The sequence below is a fragment of the Scyliorhinus torazame genome, chromosome 1 (assembly GCF_047496885.1).
Source record: "Scyliorhinus torazame isolate Kashiwa2021f chromosome 1, sScyTor2.1, whole genome shotgun sequence".
Classification (NCBI taxonomy): domain Eukaryota; kingdom Metazoa; phylum Chordata; class Chondrichthyes; order Carcharhiniformes; family Scyliorhinidae; genus Scyliorhinus; species Scyliorhinus torazame.
The window spans coordinates 225564060-225586282 of record NC_092707.1 but is presented as its reverse complement, the minus strand read 5'-3'; the positions used below and the strand labels follow the sequence as shown (position 1 = coordinate 225586282).

At 51.0% G+C, this 22223-nt stretch overlaps 1 protein-coding gene across 7 annotated transcripts in view; it reads left to right on the top strand.

Annotated features, from left to right (window-relative positions):
* The first annotated feature begins 20538 nt into the window (after positions 1 to 20538).
* Positions 20539 to 22223, top strand: part of LOC140419158 (heterogeneous nuclear ribonucleoprotein Q-like) — a 28172-nt gene continuing 26487 nt past the window's right edge. For all 7 annotated transcript variants that reach the window (XM_072502964.1, XM_072502957.1, XM_072502950.1 and 4 more), the window contains exons 1-2: positions 20539 to 20704; positions 21866 to 22028. In XM_072502964.1, coding sequence (XP_072359065.1) covers positions 21866 to 22028 — 163 coding nt within the window. In that variant the 5' untranslated portion in view covers positions 20539 to 20704. The remainder of the gene's footprint in view (positions 20705 to 21865; positions 22029 to 22223) is intronic.

Below are 22223 nucleotides of genomic sequence, written 5' to 3'. Positions count from 1 at the left end.
AACCTGATGATACCCTGTGATCCAGAAATGGAGTGTCCACAGTGCCTGGTCTGCCCTCAAAGCTTCCATTATTAGCATCTACGAAGAGACACTTGGGGACTTGGCGACTGACTTGATAAGAACGACTAGGAAATCCTGGAGCTGATTAGACACAAGCGGAATGCTTTTCTGAACCTAAAACAGCAACCTAACTTGAGAGCAAGAAAGCAGCTCTACAGATGGTTGAAGACTGAGGTCCAGCAGAAAACCTGTGACCTAAAGAACAGATGTAGGGTGGAAAAAGCGTGAGAGATCCAGCAGTTAGCTAACAACCATGATGCATGAGTTTTCTTTAGCTCAATCAAGACCACTTATAGCCCAAACATCCAAGACCTCACTCCACTGCTGGCCAAGAATGGAAAGGTGCTCATCAAGAACAAAGAGGCAGTCAGCACTGCTGGAAGCAGCACTTTGAAGACCTCCTTAACAGAGACTGTGTCTTCAAGATGAGTGTCCTCCACTCCATCCCACAGCATACTACTCAACACTATCTCAGCACAGCCCCAACCTGGCACAAGGTAGAAAAGGCCATCGGTCAGCTGAAGAACAAAAAGCATCTGGACCAGATGGAATTCCTGCCGAATTCCTGTTCTAAAACATGGCAGAGAAGCACTGTTGGTGCTAATGCATGGCCTAATTTCCTATATCTGGAAGGAGGAGAATATGCCACGAGATTTGAGAGATGACTTAATTCTGACCATCTTCAGGAAAGGTGACAGATCCGACTGCATTATCTACAGAGGAATTTCCCTGCTGTCGGCAACAGAATCAGAGAATTTACAGTGCAGAAGGAGGCAATTCTGCCCATCGAGTCTGCACCGGCCCTTGGAAAGAGCACCCCGCCCAAGACCACACCTCCACCCCATCTCCGCAACCCAGTAACCTTACCTATCCTTTTTGGACACTAAGGGCAATTTAGCATGGCCAATCCACCTAACCAGCACATCTTTGGACTGCGGGAAGACCCCATGCCGACACGGGGCGAACGTGCAGACTCCACACAGACAGTGACCCAAGCCGGGAATCAAACCTGGGACCCTGGAGCTGTGAAGCAACAGTGCTAACCACTGTGCTACCATGCCACCCCGATGAAGGTCATCGCAAGGGTCCCTTTAATCAACTTCTCCCTGAGGCTGAAGAGCACCTTCCAGAGTCCCAATGCAGATTCTGCCCACTAAGGGGCACAATGGACATGATCTTCATCCCATGACAATTACGGGAAATGCCAGGACCAGCAGCAACCCTTGTAGGTGGCCCTCTTTGACCTCACAAAAGCCTTCAATACTGTCAACCATGAGGGATTATTGTGTGTCTTCCTCCATTTCAACTGCCCCAAGTGTTTGTCACCATCCTCCACCTGCTCCATGATAACATACAAGCTGTGACCCTAATCAATGAATAACCACAGACCCAATTCACGTTCAGACAGGGGTCAAGCAAGGCTGCATCATAACATTGGTATTCGTCTCGATCTTACTTGCTGCAGTGCTCCATCTCACCCTCAAGAAGCTCCCCGCTGGAGTGGAGCTAAACTACAGGACAAATGGGAATCTGTTCAACCTCTGCCACCTGCAGGTTAGATCCAAGATCATCCCATCTTCTGTCATTGACCTACAGGGTGCAGGCAATGCTTGCATCTGTGCACACTAGGAGATCAGATTCCAAGCTATCGTCAGCACCTTCACTGAGGTGTACGAGAGCACGGGCCTTACACTAAACATCCATAAGACAAATGTCCTCGGCCAACCTGCCCCCACCACACAGCACTGCTCCCCCCCCTCAAGTTACCCAAATCCATGGCAAGGCCTTGGACAATGTGGACCACTTTCCATACCTTGGGAGCCTACTGTCAAAAGGAGCAGACATCAATGACGAGGTTCAACATGCCTTCAGTTTGCCAGCTCAGCCTTTGGTCGCCGGAGGATGAGAATGTTTGAAGACCAGGACCTCAGACCCAGCTCATGGTCTACAGAGAGTAATGATACCTGCCCTCCGACATGGCTCAGAGACATGGACTATGTACAGCGGGCACCTCAAAATCCTGGAGTAGTACCACCAGCCCTGCCTCCACAAGATCCTGCAAATCCATTGGCAGGATAGGCGTACCAACGCCAGTGTTGTCACTCAGGGCAACATCCTCAGAAATAAAGCATTGAGCTTGATTGAGCAGCTCCGCTTACTGTGGGTGAGCCACCGTCCGCATGCCTGACATGAGACTCCCGAAACAAGTGCTCCACTTGGGAACTTCGCGCTGCAAGCGAGCCTCGGGGGGCAGAGGAAACCCTTCAAGGGCACCCTCAAAGCCTCCTTGAAAAAGTGCAACATTCACACCGACATCTGGAATCGCTGTCCCAAGACCGCCTGAAGTGGAGGAAAAGTAGCCACGAAGGAGCTGAAAATCCTGTGTTTCATCACCATGAGTAAGATGAAGCCAAGCATTGGCAGATGGAATGTCTGGCAAATAGAATCATAGAATCGCTACAGTGCAGAAGGAGGCCATTTGGCCCAGGGAGTCTGCACCGACCCTCTGAAAGAGCATCCTACCTACACCCACTCCCCTGCCCTATCCCCATAACCCCATCTAAAGTTTGGACACTCTGGGGAAATTTATCACGGCCAATCCACCTAACCTGCACATCTTTTGGGCTGTGGGAGGAAACCGGAGCACCCGGAGGAAACCCACGCAGACAAGGGGAGAATGTGAAAACTCCACACAGACAGTCACCCAAGGCCGGAATTGAACTTGGGTCCCTGGCGCTGTGAGGCAGCAGTGCCAACCTGGGAAACTGTATAGCCCGTTGGAACTGGTTGGGCATGGGGATACGCACCATGCTGACATGTCAGCCTTTCACCCCCTGCAGTCAATGGATATTGGAATACAACCAGCAATGGTGGCCTTCCTGCTGGTCGCCACAGCTCTGGGGGATGCTCTGTGGCTGTATGAGCTGGAGTTGCTCGAGGAGGAGGAAGCTGCACCAGCGGAGCCGTCCCAGAGGAACAGGAGGCAGCCGGTGAGGATGACACCTATCCGGAGACCACAGACCAATGCGGAGACCCGCTACAACAAGGCCCATGCATCGACCGGGAGCGTGATCGAGCAGTGCTTCGGCCTCCTGAAGATTCGCTTCAGATGCCTGGAACACTCTGGAGGGGCCTCCAGTCTGATGCTGAGAGGGTCATCCACATTGTGGCATCCTGCTGTGTCCTCCACAACATCATGCAACTGAGGGGGAGGGCAAGGATGGACAGGACATGGGACCCGGGCAGGCACAGGAGGCCGCACAATGTGCGCGCCAGGGCCAATGCGCACGGGATGCTCTGATTGCCTCCAGGTTCACCGACCGGGGGGGGGGGGTATACTGGCCAGGGGCACAGATACCGTATCCTGCACATCTTTGGGTTGTGGGGGTGAAACACACGCAAACACGGGGAGAATGTGCAAACTCCACATGGACAGTGACCCAGAGCCGGGATCGAACCTGGGACCTCGGCGCCGTGAGGCAACAGGGCTAACCCACTGCACCACCGTGCTGCCCTTCACCACCCTATTAACCTGCCCTTCTGCCTTCAGAGATCTATGGAGAAACACGCCGAGGTCCCTTTGTTCCTCAGAACTTCCCAGTGTCAGGCCATTCATTGAATATTTCCTTGTCACATTACTCCTTCCAAAGTGTATCAGCTCACACTTTTCAGGATTAAATTCTATCTGCCACTTTTCTACCCATTTGACCATCCCGTCTATATCTTCCTGTAACTCAAGATGGTCAGCCTCACTGTTAACCACCTGGCTAATCTTTGTGTCACCCGCAAACATACTGACCATGCAAACGTCCCCCCACTTGGTCATCTATGTCATTTATAAATGACAAATAATAGGGGACCCAGCACCTGTGGTACGCCACTGGACACTGGCTTCCAGTCAGTAAATAATAACAATCTTTATTCGTGTCACAAGTAAGCTTACATTAACACTGCAATGAAGCAGCCGTCTATCATCACCCTCTGTCTCCTACACCTAAGCCAATTTTGAACCCACCTTATCAAGTTACTCTGTATCCCATGTGCATTTGCTTTCTTTATAAGTCTCCCATGTGGGACCGTGTCAAAGGCTTTGCTGAAATCCATGTAAACTATTTCAATGCGCTATCCTCATCTATATACCTGGTCACACGCTCAAAAAAGTCAATCATGTCCTCCCTCTGACAAAGCCATGCCGACTATTCCTGATCAAACCTTGCCTCTCCAAGTGGAGATGGAATCTCCCCTTCAGAATTTCCTCCTGAGGTTTCCCTACCACTAACGTGAGACTCACTGGTCTGTAGTTCCCTGGCTTATCTCTACAACCTTTCTCAAACAGTGGGACCACATTAGCTGTTTTCCAGTCCTCTGGTACCTCCCCTGTGGCCAGAGAGGAATTAAAGATTAGGGTCAGAGCCCCAGCCTCCTCCCTCACCTCCCACAGCAGCCGGGGACACAATTCATCCGGACCTGGAGACTTGTCCACTTTAAGCCTGCCAGCACCTCCAATACCTTGTCACTTCCTTTGACAATTTGCTCAAGAACCTCACAGTCTCTCTTGGTGAGTTCTATATCTACCTCCTCATTCTCTTGGGTGAAGAGAGATGTGAAGTATTCGTTCAACACCCTACCAATGTCCTCTGGCTCCACCCACAGATTTCCTTGTTGGTCCCTAATGGGCCCTACTCTTTCCCTGGTTATCCTCTTCCCATTAATATACTTATAGAGAGAGTATCTTGGGATTTTCCTTACTTTTATCAGCCAGAGCTTGCTCATATCCCCTCTTTGCTCTCTTAAGCTGCACCCTGCACTTTCTGTAGTCCACTAATGCCTCCGTTGATTTGCTCCCCTTGTACTTGCAAAATGCCTCTCTTTTCCTTCTCGTCGTATCCTGAATGTCTCTGGCCATCCATGGTTCTCTGGACTTGTTACTCCTTCCTATTACCCTAGAGGGAACATGTTGGGTCTGTACCCTCCCCATTACCTTTTACAACGCTCCCCACTGCTCTTCTGTAGATTTCCCCACAAAACATCTTTCCAGTCTACCTTGGCCAGATCCTGCCTTATTTTACTAACATTCGCTCTCCCCCAATCCAAAACCTTTTTTTGAAACTTGTCTATTTCTTTGCCTATAACAAACTTAAATTGTACCATGTTGTGGTCGCTATCACCAAAATGCTCCCGCACCAACACATCAACCACCTGTCCGGCTTTATTCCTCAGAATTAGGTCCAGCACTGCGCCGTTCCTTGTTGGACACTCTACATATTGAGCTAAAATGTTTTCCTGTATACATTTTAAGAACTCTACTCCATCTAACAGGATGACTATCACAATTAATATTGGAAAAGTTGAAATCACCTAAGAGAATTACCCTATTATTATTTTTACACCACTCCGCGAATGGCGCACATATCTGCTCCTCAATTTCCCTCTGACTGTCTGGGGCTCTATAATAAACACCTTGCAATGTGGCTGTCCCTTCTTTATTGCTAAGTTCTACCAACAAAGCTTCATTTGATGCCCCCTACAAGACATCATCTCTCCTTACTGCAGTAATTGACTCCTTAACTAATAATGCAACGCCTCCTCCTCTTTTACCCCCTCCTCTCTCTCACCTGAATATTCTATATCCCGGGATGCTGAGTTGCCAATCCTGCCCCTTCCTCAACCACATCTCCGTGATGGCTACTATGAAAGGAGTAGGCTGTGCTTTTGATAGGCAACCACGCCGTTGTAGTTCTACATTTACCCGTGTTGCCAATTTAATGGTCACAGAGATGTCCGGTTCGAGAACATGAAGATAAACTGTTCCTTGTTTAAGCCAGACATTTTCAAACCCAGGGTCGCGACCTGCAGGTGAGTCGCAGGCGGGTGTCAGGAGGGTCGCGGGGCCATGCATCACGGTGTTCCCGATCGCGAGACCATGCGCTGCGGCATTCCTGATTGTGGATAGTGCCCAATGGCACGACCGCCTTTTAAAAATGCCGGCCACGACCGGCTTTCAGAATTCTGGCTGTTCGTGAATGCGTGCCCCTCCAGCAGTGCGCGGACCCAGAGCCCAGCGGGCAGAACGCCTCCTCCTGACATCAGCGCGCTGACCCAGAAGCAGATTTATTTTTTTAAACCGCTGGAGTCTTCCTGCCTGGAGCGACGGCAGAGAGCAGGTCATGCACCCCATATACTGACGTCATGTGTTCTGGGCGCGAGAGAGAGTCCTCCATTTTGCAGTTGCCATCAGTGCTGGTGAGGACTTCTGGGACTCTGGTCAACAATCCATGAAGAAGAAGCTGAAAACAGGGACAAAGCAGCATAAAGATGATTACTTGAGGTGTGGGTTATGTGGTGAATGTATTACTGCTACCATTCACCATTGTATTACATTACATTACATTGTATTATGTTGATGCCCTTGTGGGCTCCGCCTATGGCCCACCATTGTATTACATTACATTGTATTATGTTAGTGCCCTTGTGGGCTCCGCCTCTGGCTCCGCCCCTTCGGGGAGGTATATAGATGTCGGCGGCTCTCAGTACAGAGCAGTCGCAGGCAGGCACAGTTCTAGCTGATTAAAACCACTGTTCACTTCAATTCTCCGTCTCGTGTAAATTGATGGTCGCATCAGGTTATTAATTGTGCTTATGCAAATCAGGGATCAAAGTTCATGTGCATTATATGCAGGAAAGCACTGGCAAATAAAAGTTTAAAATCTTCAAAACTTTCAAGACATTTGAAGACTAAGCATGGTACGTTATAGGACAAACCTCTTTATTTTTTCAACGGATGAGGTGAGATCTTAAATCATCAGCTGAAGTCATTATCAGAAATGTAACATTGAATGGGCAGCACGGTGGCGCAGTGGTTAGCATTGCTGCCTCATGGCGGCAAGATCCCAGGTTCGATCCCGGCCCTGGGTCACTGTCTGTGTGGAGTTTGCACATTCTTCCCATGCTGCGTGGGTCTCACCCCCACAATGCAAAAGATGTGCAGGGTAGGTGGATTGGCCATGTTAAATTGTCCCTTAATTAGAAAAAAAATAATTGGATACTCTAAATTTATTTTAAAAAAGAAATGTAACATTGAATAACAAAGCAAGTGAGATCGTGAGGACCGAGCAGACTCACCTGTCACATTAAAGGAAAGTGAAAATAATGGATTGCGAAGTTCGTGCCGCGTAGATAGGCTGGTGAAGGTTCGCCAGTGTGGGTCAATGTTGGTAAAAATGGGTCCCGGACAAAAAAGGTTGAAAAACACTGGTTTAAGCAAACTATATACACACAACATTAAGGTCCCAGCTGGGACTACCATAGCTCTGCTCACATCTGGGCCTTTTATATTAGAGTCTATTACTTTATTGATAGGGCCCCATCTCTCTTTAGAGAAGCTTGTATTCCATGAGGCTCATGGGAAGGTTAATCGGCCCATCCCATAGATCTCATGTGGGCTATAACAATATGCATGGTGAACTGCTGGTTTTATAGCACTGATCTCTGTGGTACCCCACTAGTCACTGCATGTCACTTGGAAAAACACTTGTTCATTCCTACTCTTTGTTTCCTTTCTACCAACCAGTTTTCTTTTATATAAAATATTTTACTGGCATTTTTGCACTTAACATCCAAACTTTGCACTGCCTACGGTGCTGAAGACCCTGGGGGTCCACACTGTCCATGTGGAATACAAAATAATTGGGTACTCTAAATTTTTTTTAAAAATCCAAATTTGCAGAACAATACAGAAACAACAATAATAACCAACACAATACCAACACCAATGCAGATATCACAAGCTGTCACCGCCACTGTGACAGTGGTTCCAGTTCTATCTTTTCCCTGTGTTTTTTACATTAGTGTGTATCGTATAGTTTTTTAGAGGTGTTCTTATTGGTACTCTTAACGTTTAGTAATAAAGTTACACATAACTTTACATATGTGCCAACCAGTTTTCTATCCATCTCAATACACTACCTCAATCCCTTTAATTTTGCACACTAATCTCTTATGCGGGACCTTGAGGAAAGCCCTCTGAAAGTCCAAATATACCACATTCACTGCGTGATTCCCCTCATCAACTACTAGTTACGACCTCAAAGAATTCCAGTAAATTTGTCAAGCATGATTTCCCCTTAAAAATCCATGCAGACTCTGTCCGATCCTGCCATTGTTTTCCATGTGCCCCTCTATTAAATCTTTTATAATGGACTCTAGAATTTTCCCCACTACCGATGTCATGTTTTCTTTTATAAATTTAGAGTACCCAATTCATTTTTTCCAATTAAGGGGCAATTTAGCGTGGCCAATCCACCTACCCTGCACATCTCTTGGGTTGTGGGGGCGAAACCCACGCAAACACGGGGAGAATATGCAAACTCCACATGGACCCACAGCCGGGATCAAACCTGGGACCTCGGCTCTGTGAGGCCGCAGTGCTAACCCACTGCGCCATCGTGCTGCCCTCTACCGATGTCATGTTGACTGGTCAATAATTCCCTGTTTTCTCTCTACTGCCCTTTTAAAAGAAAATTTATAATACCTAATTTGTTTTTTCCAATTCAGGGTCAATTTAGCGTGGCCAATCCACCTACCCTGCACAACTTTGGATTGTGGGGCGAACCCGCACAAACACAGGGAGATAGTGCAAACACCACACAGACAGTGACCCAGAGCCTGGATCGAACCTGGGACCTCGGAGTCATTAGGTAGCAGTGCTAACCACTGCGCCATCATGCTGCCCTCTACTACCCTTTTTAAATAGTTGAATTAGCTACCATCTAATCTGTAGGAATGGTTCCAGAGTCTATAGAATGCTGGTAAATGACCATCAATGCATCCACTATTTCCAGGGCCACTTCCCTAAGTACTCTGGGATGTAGATTATCAGGCCCTGGGGATTTTCAGCCTTCAATCCATCAATTTCCCCAACACCATTGGCCAAATTCTTCGCCACCCACTGCTAGTCACGGGATTCCCAATGAGGCAGAGAATTGGATGTTGGGGGGGAAATGGGTTTGGCGCCCTCCAGCACCCCGCTGCCAGCAGAATCAAAGTTCTTTGCACTTAGCAGGCCAGGAACCATATTCTCTGGGCATGCGGGATACTCCGGTCCTCTGGGCCAGGAATCATGGGGACGGGATTTACTCCCAGCATGGCTCTGACATGGTGGATCCCGCGGTGAGCCAAGGGAGTAACCCCTTCATAGTTCATCCTCCTTCATGGTTCAGTGCTGTCAATTTTCAGCTGAGCACTTCAAAATCACTCAAGTATGAAGGGGGATGATTTGAATGCACTGAACATTCTTTGAAGTGGTTGATGTTTGTAAACAATGTGGTCAGAAGAATTCAGAGTTACTGAACCATGAAGGAAGATGAATGAAGCCAGGCTCGCAGCTGTGTGTGTGTGGAAGCTGTCAATCACAGCCCACTAAGGGAAATGAATGAATGGTTTGCAGCTCAAAGATCTGAGGGGTTCACTGCTTTCTCTTTCCATAAATTCACATGTGGTGTTTCCTCGGCCTGAGCTAGCAGGTGGATGCCCAGGTGAGTCTTACAACAGTGATTTCTTTCACTGCCTCTGTCTGGACTGTTTTCTAGCTCCCAGGCAGGGGTCTCTCTTCTGGGAGTTTCCTGGCAGGGGTCTCATTTCTGGGGGGCTTCCTGACAGGGATCTCATTTCTGTGGGGAGTCCCCCTATTTAGTGGGTCTCTGGGGGGCCTCCTATTTAAGGAGTCTTCCCTATTCAGGGGGTGTCTGGGGGTGAGTCCGGTAACCCCATGCCTAGGGGAAGGGGGGCCTCGAAAATCCAGGGTATGGGCTAATTTGTGATGCGCTATCCGGATGCCCATTTCAAATGGCGGTCCGATAGCGGGATAGGAGGCCCCCCAGAGACCAGAGATTCATCAGGATCTCAAACCTTCTCTGCAGTTTCAGAATCAGCAGGAAAGAAACGATTTGGAGAAAGAGAGCAACTCACAGCATCTTCTCTCAGCATCCAGGAGAGTTCTGTTTCCTTCCAGGGTCGTCTGGAAACCTCCCACCTGACTGAAGCCAATCACTGTCTGTTGTTGGGCAAAATATGGTCCTTGGCCAATTTATTGGCCATCAGCTAACCAATCGAACCAAATCTCTCCAATCTCTCAGGTGCCAGAAAGTCTGAGTTCTTCTGTTCAAAATCTAAATTTTTGTGGAAAACAGTACTATTTTGCAACTTTTGAGATCCCCACTTCATTTACTCAACTTAAAGGTAAATGTCCGTTAAATATCCATGGATCAAGAATGATAACAATAAAGTAAAAGAATCGGGAAATAAGGGAATCAACAGGAACGGTCCTTATACTATACAGACACAGTATAGTACAAAACAATACAAAAGCATGAATTGCTGAAGGCAGCTCACCACCACCAACTAGGGATGAGAAATAATTGATGGCCTAGCCAGCGACAGCCACATCTCATGGAAGTGACCTGTGGACCTGTACACCTAGATCTCTCTGACTTTCAATACTCTTGAGGGTTTTACCATTCACTGTATATTCCCTACCTGCATTAGACATTCCAAAATGTATTACCTCACATTTGTCCAGATTAAACTCCATCTGCCATCTCTCCGCCCAAGTCTCCAAACAATCTAAATCCTGCTGTATCCTCTGACAGTCCTCATCGCTTTCCACAATTCCACCAACCTTTGTGTCGTCTGCAAACTTACTAATCAGACCAGTTACATTTTCCTCCAAATCATTTATGTATACTACAAACAGCAAAGGTCCCAGCACTGATCCCTGCGGAACACCACTAGTCACAGCCCTCCAATTAGAAAAGCATCCTTCCATTGCTACTCTCTGCCTTCCATGACCTAGCCAGTTCTGTATCCACCTTGCCAGCTCACCCCTGATCCCGTGTGATTTCACCTTTTGTACTAGTCTGCCATGAGGGACCTTGTCAAAGGCCTTACTGAAGTCCATATAGACAACATCCACTGCCCTACCTGCATCAATCAACTTTGTGACCTCCTCGAAAAACTCTATCAAGTTAGTGAGACACGATCTCCCCTTCACAAAACCATGCTGCCTCTCACTAATACGTCCATTTGCTTCCAAATGGGAGTAGATCCTGTCTTGAAGAATTCTCTCCAGTAATTTCCCTACCATTGACGTAAGGCTCACCGGCCTGTAATTCCCTGGATTATCCTTGCTACCCTTCTTAAACAGAGGAACAACATTGGCTATTCTCCAGTCCTTCGGGACATCACCTGAAGACAGTGAGGATCCAAAGATTTCTGTCAAGGCCTCAGCAATTTCCTCTCTAGCCTCCTTCAGTATTCTGGGGTAGATCCCATCAGGCCCTGGAGACTTATCTACCGTAATATTTTTCAAGACGCCCAACACCTCGTCTTTTTGGATCTCAATGTGACCCAGGCTATCTACACACCCTTCTCCAGACTCAACATCTACCAATTCCTTCTCTTTGGTGAATACTGATGCAAAGTATTCATTTAGTACCTCGCCCATTTCCTCTGGCTCCACACATAGATTCCCTTGGAAAGTAGAGGGGAGTGCAGGTGCAAGCCTCCGGGAGTAAGAATTGTAATGTGGAGGGGTGACATGGTGACACAGTGGTTAGCACTGCTGCCTCACAGCGCCAAGGACCCGGGTTCGATCCCAGGCCCAGGTCACTGTCCATGTGGAGTTTACACATTCTCCCCATGTCTGCGTGGGTCTCACCCCCACAGCCGAAAGATGTACAGGGTAGGTGGATTGATCACGCTTAGTTGCCCCTTAATTGGAAAAAAAATATTGGGTACTCTAAATTTTTAAAAAAGTTTTTTAAAAAGTAATTGTACCGTGGAATGTCTGTGGATTGAATGGGCTGATTAGCAGGTCTCGGGTTTTCTTGCACCTGAGAAGTTTGAAATTGGAGGTGATCTTTTTCAGGAGATGTATCTCTAGATGAAGGATCAGGTTAGGTTGAGGAAGGGATGGTGGGCCAAGTATTTCACTGGGAGTTTGACTCGAAGTCGCAGGGTAGGCATTTTGCTGAAACGAATGGGGTTTGTGGAGGCCATGGAAGTGCAGATCCTGTGGGGCGGAAGTATGTGTTAGTGAATGGGGTGCTGGATGGGACACCAGTAGTGCTAGTTAGCGAATATGCGTCGAATTGGGATGATGTGGGGTTTGTGAGGGTTTACTGGGAGCGATCCCGGATGTGCATTGATGCACGATCAATGACCACTAAAGCGAGGTTGTAGTCCAACTGAAGGCTTTAATAAGCTAGATGTTTCCCCCAGCAGCTCAGGTACAGAATGAAGGCTGCTGGGGCGGCACGGGTTCTTATATCCCGCCTAGCAGGGCGGAGCTACTATACATCCTAACCAATAGAAAGCATATAGTTTCCACCAATGGCGCTCCAGCCTATCAGGTACCGTAATACCTATAATACCACATTCACCCCCTGTTAAAAAAGAGTCCGGCGGGGGGGGTGGCCTGATACTACAAACATGGCAACGTGGTAGAATTAGTTATGGAGGTACTGTAATACCTCGGCACAGTGTTTTGTAACTATTTACAATTCTGATAGCTATGTACATTTGATGGTTTACATGTACAGTTTACAGTTTACAATTTAAAATGGAGCAATCAGTTTACAGTTCACAGTCCACAATTTAAAATGAAGCAATCAGTCGATCGGGGCCCTGGTCGTCCTCTGTGATCGTCGGAGCTTCGGCGGTGACTCCGGTGGAGGCGCGGGCGTCTGTGACTCCGGGAGCATGGCTTTGATCTCCATGGCAGCTTCGGCACCCCTAGACGGCGCTGGTGAGGAAAACAGTTGACCTGGGAAGGGAGTGCCTGCGGGGAGCGTCGGTGGGTGAGGAGGCCTAGACGGGGCTGGCGGATGGACTGATCCTCCTGTAAGGCGCTGCGGTGGAGGGGAGTGTAGGACTGGTGGCTGGGGTGTGCATGCGGTTCCGGCGGGCGCCAGGTCTCGTAGGGAGACCGTATCTTGTCGGCCGTTGGGGTACACCACGTAGGCGTACTGGGGGTTAGCATGGAGCAGATGGACCCTCTCGACCAACGGGTCCGACTTGTGCGCCCGCACATGTTTTCGAAGCAGGTTGGGTCCGGGTGCTGCCAGCCAGGTCGGGAGCGAGGTCCCAGAGGAGGACTTCCTGGGGAAGACAAGGAGACGTTCGTGAGGTGTCTGGTTGGTGGTCGTACAAAGCAGTGACCGGATGGAGTGGAGGGCATCCGGGAGGACTTCCTGCCAGCGGGAGACTGGGAGGTTCCTGGACCGTAGAGCCAGTAGGATGGTCTTCCAGACCATTCCATTCTCCCTCTCACCTGTCCGTCACCCCGGGGGTTGTAACTGGTCATCCTGCTCGAGGCGATGCCCTTGCTGAGCAGGAATTGACGCAGTTCGTCGCTCATAAAGGACGACCCCCTATCACTATGTATGTAAGCGGGGAACCCGAACAGTGCAAAGATGCTACGGAGGGCCTTGATGATGGTGGTTGCGGTCATGTCGGGGCAGGGGATGGCGAATGGGAACCGGGAGTACTCATCAATCACGTTCAGGAAGTAGGTGTTGCAGTCAGTGGAGGGGAGGGGGCCTTTGAAGTCCATGCTGAGGCATTCAAAGGGACGGGAAGCCTTTATCAGATGTGCTTTCTCTGGTCGGTAGAAGTGCGGTTTGCACTCCGCGCAGATTTGGCAGTCCCTGGTGGCTGTTCTGACCTCCTCGATGGAGTAGGGCAGGTTGCGGGTCTTGACAAAATGGAAAAAGCAAGTGACCCCCTGAGTGGCAGAGGTCCTCGTGGAGGGCTCGGAGGCGGTCCACTTGTGCGGTGGCTCATGTGCGCGGGACAAGGCGTCAGGAGGCTCATTTAGCTTCCCGGGACGATACAAGATCTCGTAGTTGTAGGTGGAGAATTCGATCCTCCACCGCAAGATCTTGTCGTTTTTTATCTTGCCCCTCTGTGCATTATCAAACATGAAAGCAACCGACCGTTGGTCCGTGAGGAGAGTAAATCTCTTGCCGGCCAGGTAATGCCTCCAATGTCGCACTTTTCTACTATGGCCTGAGCCTCCTTTTTGCCTGAGGAGTGGCGGATTTCGGAAGCATGGAGGGTACAAGAGAAGAAGGCCACCGGTCTGCCCGCTTGGTTGAGGGTGGCCGCCAGAGCTACGTCGGACGCATCGCTCTCGACCTGGAAGGGGAGGGACTCGTCGATGGCGTGCATCGTGACCTTTGCAATGTCTGCTTTGATGCGGCTGAAGGCCTGGCGGGCCTCTATCGACAGGGGAAAAGCTGTGGATTGGATCAGGGGACGTGCCTTGTCTGCATAGTTGGGGACCCACTGGGCGTAGTAGCTGAAAAACCCGAGGCAACGCTTCAGGGCCTTGGAGCAGTGAGGGAGGGGGAACTCCATAAGGGGGCGCATGCGTTCAGGGTCGGGGCCTATGACTCCATTTAGCACTATGTAGCCGAGGATGGCTAGGCGGTCGGTGCTAAACACGCATTTATCCTTGTTGAATGTAAGGTTAAGGATTTTTGCGGTCTGGAGGAATTTTCGGAGGTTGGCGTCGTGGACCTGCCGTTCGTGGCCGCAGATGGTGACATTATCGAGATACGGAAATGTTGCCCGTAAATCGTACCGGTCAACCATTCGGCCCATCTCGCGCTGGAAGACCGAGACCCCGTTGGTGACACCCAAGGGAACCCTTAAGAAGTGGTAGAGCCGCCCATCTGCCTCGAAGGCAGTGTATTTGCGGTCACTAGTGCGGATGGGGAGCTGGTGGTAGGCGGACTTGAGATCCACCGTGGAGAAGACCTTATAATGCGCGATCCTGTTTACCAGGTCGGATATGCGGGGGAGAGGGTACGCGTCCAGCTGCGTAAACCTGTTGATGGTCTGACTGTAGTCGATGACCATCCTATGCTTCTCCCCGGTCTTTACCACCACTACTTGAGCTCTCCAGGGGCTGTTACTGGCTTCAATGACCCCTTCCCTTAGTAGCCTTTGGACCTCTGACCTAATAAAGATCCGGTCCTGGGCACTGTATCGTCTGCTCCTGGTGGTGACGGGTTTGCAATCCGGGGTGAGGTTCGCAAACAGGGAAGGCGGGTCGACCTTAAGGGTTGCGAGGCCGCAGACAGCAAGGGGGGGTATAGGGCCGCCGAATTTGAAGGTTAGACTTTGGAGGTTACACTGGAAGTCTAAACCCAGGAGTGTAGCCGCGCAGAGGTGGGGAAGGACGTAGAGACGGAAATTTCTGAACTCCCTTCCCTGGTCTGTGAGGTTTGCTGCACAAAACCCCTTTATCTCCACTGAACCGGAGGCCAGGGAGATTTTTTGATTAACGGGGAGGATGAGGAGTGAACAGTGCCTTACCGTGTCAGGGTGTATGATGCTCTCCGTGCTCCCAGAGTCGATTAGGCAGGACGTTGCGTGCCCGTTGATGAATACGGTCGTTGGAGCAGTTGAGAGTGTTCGAGGCCGGGACTGATCCAGGGTCACCGAGGCTAATCACAGAAGTTGAGAGTTCTCTTCGGGCAGTGCGTGGTCAGCCGAGCTGGGGTCCTGGGGGTTCATCCAAGTTGGCGGCTCCCATTGGTCGCACATGGCTGGGGATGCACAAAATGGCGGCGCCCATACCTCCAACGTGGCGTCCGCGGAACAAGATGGCGGCGCCCGGGGTCCGCACATAGCCCTGGAATAGGAAGATGGCGGCGACCGCTGGCCGCACGGGGACCGTGGAGAAGTTTGTGGCTGCGGTCCGCATTCGCCACCGGAGACCGCGGCAACCGCACGGGCCTGACATACCCCCACGAAATGGCCCTTTTTGTCGCATCCTTGCAGGTGGATGCGTGGGCCAGGCAGCGCTGGTGGGGGTGCTTGGCCGGCCCGTAAAAGTGGCAGCGGAGCCCCCGGGGTTGCCAGGCCGCCTTGCAGGGCAGGCCTGTGGGGGGATGGGGGAAGTCTCGGGGTCGGCCGCAGGGGGGTTCCATGCTGCCCAGGGGGCTGCCGCGCGGTCGGGAACGTAAGCGCGGGCGTTCCTGAAGGCCACGTCCAGGGAACCTGCAAGGGCTCATCCTTGAGTGCAGGGCTTGCAGTTTCTGCTCTCGCGTGGGTGTGTTTTCGGCCGTCCCGAGATACCCTTTAAAGCACGCCAGCCAGTGCTGAGTTCGCCGCGTGGGGGCTGAGTTGCAGACACTCCGGCTTGATTCGGATCTCCATCCTTTCTTCTTAAAAACTAGCTTATTAAATTGATGCACCTGAGACTCAGAGTGTCTTCTTCTAACAGGCGCTGGCGGATTTGTGAGGATAGCATACCTGCCACGAAAGCGTTCCGGACTAAGAGTTCAGTGTGTTCGCTCGCCGAAACTTGCGGGGAGCTGCAGCTTCTCCCCAAAACCAGGAGTGCACGGTAGAATTCTTCCAGCGATTCCCCAGGGCTTTGTCGCTTTTTGCAAGCAGGTGCCGGGCGTAGACCTGGTTTACCGGGCGAATATAGTGTCCTTTTAGCAGCTCTATTGCTGCATCGAAGTCTTCCGCTGCCTCGATGAGGGTGTAAATCTCCGGGCTCATCCTTGAGTGCAGGGCTTGCAGTTTCTGCTCTCGCGTGGGTGTGTTTTCGGCCGTCCCGAGATACCCTTTAAAGCACGCCAGCCAGTGCTGAGTTCGCCGCGTGGGGGCTGAGTTGCAGACACTCCGGCTTGATTCGGATCTCCATCCTTTCTTCTTAAAAACTAGCTTATTAAATTGATGCACGATCAATGACCACTAAAACGAGGTTGTAGTCCAACTGAAGGCTTTAATAAGCTGGATGTTTCCCCCAGCGACTCAGGTACAGAATGAAGGCTACTGGGGCGGCACGGGTTCTTATACCCCGCCTAGCAGGGCGGAGCTACAATACATCCTAACCAACAGAAAGCATACAGTTTCCATCAATGGTGCTCCAGCCTATCAGGTACCGTAATACCTATAATACCACATGCATATTCACCAGTTGATTATGGGTGGAGATTTTAATTTTGTGATGAAAATGAGGTCAAGCCCAAAGTCAATGGGAAGGGTGAGGATGGCGAAGGAGCTGGGAGGGTTTATGGAGCATATGGAAATGGTTGGTCCGTGGAGATTTAAGAACCTTGAGGGGGGGGAGGGAGTATTCCTTCTTCTCACACGTGTACAAGGTGTACTCAAGAATTGATTTCTTTGTGGTGAGTCGAGCGGTGTTGATGGGGGCGGTTGGGGCGGAGTATGCGGAGGCAGGTGGAGAGGCCGGGATGGAGGCTGGATTTGGGTCTTTTGGCGGATAAGGGGTTTTGTGAAAAGGTGAGGTCGGCGATTGGGGATTATGTGGAGACTAACCAGAACAGGGAGTTGTCGGTGGCCACGTTCTGGGAGGCATTGAAGGCGGCGGTCCGAGGGGAGATTATCTCTTTCAAGGCGCACAGGGACAGGAGGAGGAGGGAGGAGCATGGACAGTTGTAGGACGAGATAGTCGAGGTGGATAGGAGATACACGGGGGCCCCACTAAAGAGTTGTTGGCAGAGAGGAAGAAGTTGCAGGGACAGTTCGATAGGTTTACGAAGGGAAGGGCAGTGAGGCAGCTACGGAAGGCGAGGGGGCTGCAATGTGAATGTGGGGTTAATGGGAGACGTATGCTGGCCCACTAGCTGCAGAGGCAGGCTGCATCTATGGATATTTTAAGGGTGCAAACAGAGAAGGGGAAGGTAACGTCAGAGTCGGGGAGGATAAATGAGTTGTTCAGGGGGTACTGTGAGAAACTGTATAGGGCCGAGCCGGGTGGAGAGGAAGGGGATATGGGACGATTTCGTGATGGGTTGGAGTTTCCAAGGTAGGATGAAAAGAAGAGGCAGGTATTGGAGGACCCGCTGGGCTGAGGGAGGTGACTTACAGAATTAGGGGATGAAGTTGAGGAACGCTCTAGGGCCGGACGGCTGTCCAGCGGAGTTTTATAAAGCATTTGCGACAGAGTTAGCACCGCATTTGTTAGGGATGTTTAATGAGGCATTTGAGCAGCCAGAGACACTGACACAGGCATCAATCACGCTAATCCCAAAGAAGGGGAAGGATCCGTTGGAGTGTGGGTCATATAGGCCTACTTTATTGTTAAACAAAGACATGAAAGTGCTGGCTAAGATGTTGGCAGGGAGGATGGAGAGATGTGTGCCAGGGGTGGTCTCTGAAGATCAAACGGGTTTTGTAAAGGGCAGGCAGCTCTCCAGTAACATCAGGAAGCTGTTAAATGTGGTTATGACTCCATCAGTGGGGCGGATGCCGGAGGTCACTGCTTCTATGGATGCAGAGAAGGCCTTTGATCGGGTGGCGTGGAGGTATTTATTTGAGATCTTGGGTAGGTTTTGGTTTGGACCGAGGTTCGTGGCATGGATGCGGCGCGGGTGCGCTTGTTGCATGTAGCTCCGATGGCAGGTGTAGTTACGAATGGGACGAACTAGGGGAATGAGATCGAGGTCTGCTATCGCCGTTGTTGTTCGCGCTAGCGATTGAGCCCCTGGCAATGGCCTTTAGGGGGTCTATGGAGTGGCAGGGGATTGTGAGGAGGTGCAGGGAGCACCAGGTGTCACTGTACATGGACGACCGGTTGTTCGTGTCGGACCCACTAGAGATTATGAGTAGGATCTTGGGAATATGGAGAGGTTTGGGGCCTTCTCTGGGTAGAAGTTAAATCTCAGGAAGAGTGAGGTGTTTCTGGTGAATGCAACGGGGCGGAGGGCCAACTTGGGGATGTTTCCATATAAGGTAGCTAGGGAAAAGTTCAGGTACTTGGGGAGTCAGGTGACGAGGGAATGGGCTACGATGCACAGGTGGAATTTGACATTGGTGGAGGAGATATGGGTGGAAGAGATTGGATACATTACACCTGACACTGACAGGGACGGTGCAGGTGGTAAAAATGAATGTGCTGCCAAGGTTCTTGTTTGTTTTCCAGACCGTCCCAATCTTTCTCCCTGAGGCCTTCTTCTGGAAATTGGAGATAGTGATTTCAGAGTTTATATGGTAAAGAGGGCCCTGCTACAGAGGCAGAAAGGGGAGTTGGCATTCCCGAACTTGCTGCACTATTATTGGGCAATGTGGAGAAGGTGAGGCGATGGTGGTGGGACGAAGTGGGCCAAGATGACGGAGGTATCCTGTAGGGGATCCAGTCTGAGGGCTTTGGTGACGCCTCCACTGCAACTGGCTCCGGGGAAGTATATGGGGAACCCGGTTGGACAGTCAACGGTTAGGGTGTGGAATCAGCTGCAAACACACTTTTAAGTTGGAGGGGATGTCGGTGTTGACAACACTGTGCGGGATCCACAGGTTTAAGCCGGGGGAGATGAATGCGATGTATGGTAAATGCAGGGAGGCGGGACTGTTGAGGGACTTATATTTGGAAGGGACGTTTGCAGGTCTAGATGTATTGTGGGAGAGGTTTGAGTTGCCGAAGGGAGTGAATTTAGATATATGCAGGTGAGAAACTTTGCATGAAAGGAGTGGAGGACATAACCCAGGTTGCCGGAGTACACCCTATTAGAGCAACTGCCGCTCCCGGATGAGTCGGGAGAGGGTAGGATTGGGGCTATATATGGGTGGTTGGGGAACAAGTAGTGAGGATCAAGAACAAATGGGAGGAGTTTGGCAGGGAAATAGGCTGGGGACTGTGGTGCGAGGCGATGCATAGGATGAATTCAAACTCGTCCTCGTGCAGGATTCAGTTTAAGGTGGTGCATAGGGTACATATGACCCGGGCAAGGATGAGTGGATTCCTCCAAGGGGTGGCCGATAAGTGTGAGCGAGGTCCGGCGAATCATGCACATGCTCTGGGGTTGCGAGAAGCTGGAGAGTTACTGGGAAGGGGTGTTTTGGATGTTATCTAAAATTGTGGGGTTGGAGGTCAGGCGGGTCCCAATGGTGGTGATCTTTGGAGTATCGGAAATGCCGGAGCTGCTGGAGGGGAAGGGGGCCGATGTTGTGGCTGATATGTATAGATTGGAGAACGCTGGCCCCTCGGAGAAGGCTGAGCAGAGATTTCATACAGATGTTGGTAGGAAGAAACCTTTTCTCAATTGGAGAAGGGTTGAGAAGCAGAGGATTTGAGGCGAATGGCAAAGGAGCCAACGATGACATGAAGGAAACGTTTTATGTGGCAAGTGCCTGTGCGTGGTGGGGGTAGATCCAATTCTGACACTCAAAGGGGAATTGGATAATCATCTGAAGAGATAAACGGGGAGAAGGCTGGGGAATGGGCAGAGAGCCGGCATGGAGACGATGGGCCGAACGGCTTCCCTCTGTGCCGGAACCATCCGCTGTATGGTCATGGAGGGGGCGCAGTGCAGGATGGTTGCATTGGGACAGTGCAGGCTGAAGGCTTTCCAGATAACGGAGCGGGCCGGCCCTCAATCCGGGCTGGCAGAATGGGCGGGGCCCCGGCCGCCACTGCCCAATGGGAGGCGGAAGGGGCGGGGTCCGGGCCCAGGCCCCGCCCAGCGTCGCCGGTGTCCTTGCGGGGCAGGGCGGGAGACCCCGCCATGCGAGCGCGTGAGTGCAGCTCGGGGGCTTGGAGAGCCGCGCGCCGTGCTCAACTCAGCCGCCATTTTGTAAAGCCGAGTGTGAGAGAGCGGAGGGCAAGGTAAGAGAGCTCGGCGAGAGGGCAGCAGCCGCATTCACACCCCGCTGCCGGCCCGCTCTGCTCGCAGCAGCCTCGGTGTTGCTACCCTGCCTGCTGCTGACTCGCGGATGGGGAATGGGATTAGATGGGGGCGGGAGCGCCGGTGCCCTGCCCGAAAATCGAGCGGGGCCCAGGGCCGCAGGCAGTGCCGGAGCCCCCACTCGGCATTGACCTGGGGAGGGGGCAGAGGGAGGAAGCAGAGCCTGCTCGCCGCAGGCCGGGAGAAGGATTCAGTGGCTTGAGGATAAATGGCGGCTGAGAAGCTGGAATGCGGCCTTTGTGTCACATGGCGGCGGCGTGGAGGGAAGAAAGCGCTGGATCGTGGAGGGGGTCGGGAGAGGGGTGGGGGAGAGACGGAATGGACCTGCTTGGTTTCGGCGGGGGGGGGGGGGGGGGGGGAGAGAAGCCGGAGAGAGGGATGGGGGAGAAGCCGGAGAGAGGGATGGGGGAGAAGCCGGAGAGAGGGACCTGGAAGAGTTGGGGGTGGGGGGAGCCGGGAGGAGTTCAGAGGGAGCCTGGGGGGTGCGAAAAAGCTGGGGAACGAGGGGGGGGGGGGGGGGGGAGAGAACCGGCTACCCAGTATAGATGCCGATCTCTTTCCCAGTATAGATGCCGATCTCTTTCCCAGTATAGATGCCGATCTCTTTCCCAGTATAGATGCCGATCTCTTCTCCAGTATAGATGCCGACCTGACCTCGTCCCTCCCCACTGGTGATCGGCCCTGCGGTATGGCTGGTTGGGGTGGGGACGGTTTAAGTTCCCACTTGCAGTCCAGGCGGGAGGGGAAACAGCCCAGACATGTATGAAAATGCCGGTGGTTGCTGGCGTGCACCACCACCCGAGGAGTGTTGAAAAGGGCGGGAAGTCTTCATTTTATCGCCTACTATTCATTTTTTAACTTCAACATGTTAACTGATCTAAACCCAACGCTGTCTCATGGGATGTGGACGATGACTACTAAAGCTGAGAACACCGAGCTGGCAATATGATTTCCTAGTCAGCCTATGATCACTTTCTACTCTTTGTCTTTTATTAATTGTACTGCTCTCAATTTATTACTATCCATTTCTGATTGAAGACATTACCGCGCATGTTTTTGCTTCCAATTGTACACGTGTACAGATGTCCACTGACGAAATGGCTACCGAACATATGAATGGAAATGGTACAGAAGAACAGATGGAGACTACCACTGCCGTTGTTCGATCAGAACACTATAAAACTTTATTAAGCGCTGGTTTACCAAAAAAAGTAGCAGACAAGCTAGATGAAATTTATTTAGCAGGTATGGATTGTAAACTACGTGTACACTACCAAAGCTAAATTTGTTATCAGTTCAAGACAATGAATCTTTACCTATTGCAACGTCCCTTACACTATCTTCATTCTGTACTGGTCCAATCTCAGTGTAATCAAAATCTGACGTTAAATATAGTTTTTGCATGGATGGCAGAGTGTGACTTGGATTGGCTCATCTACA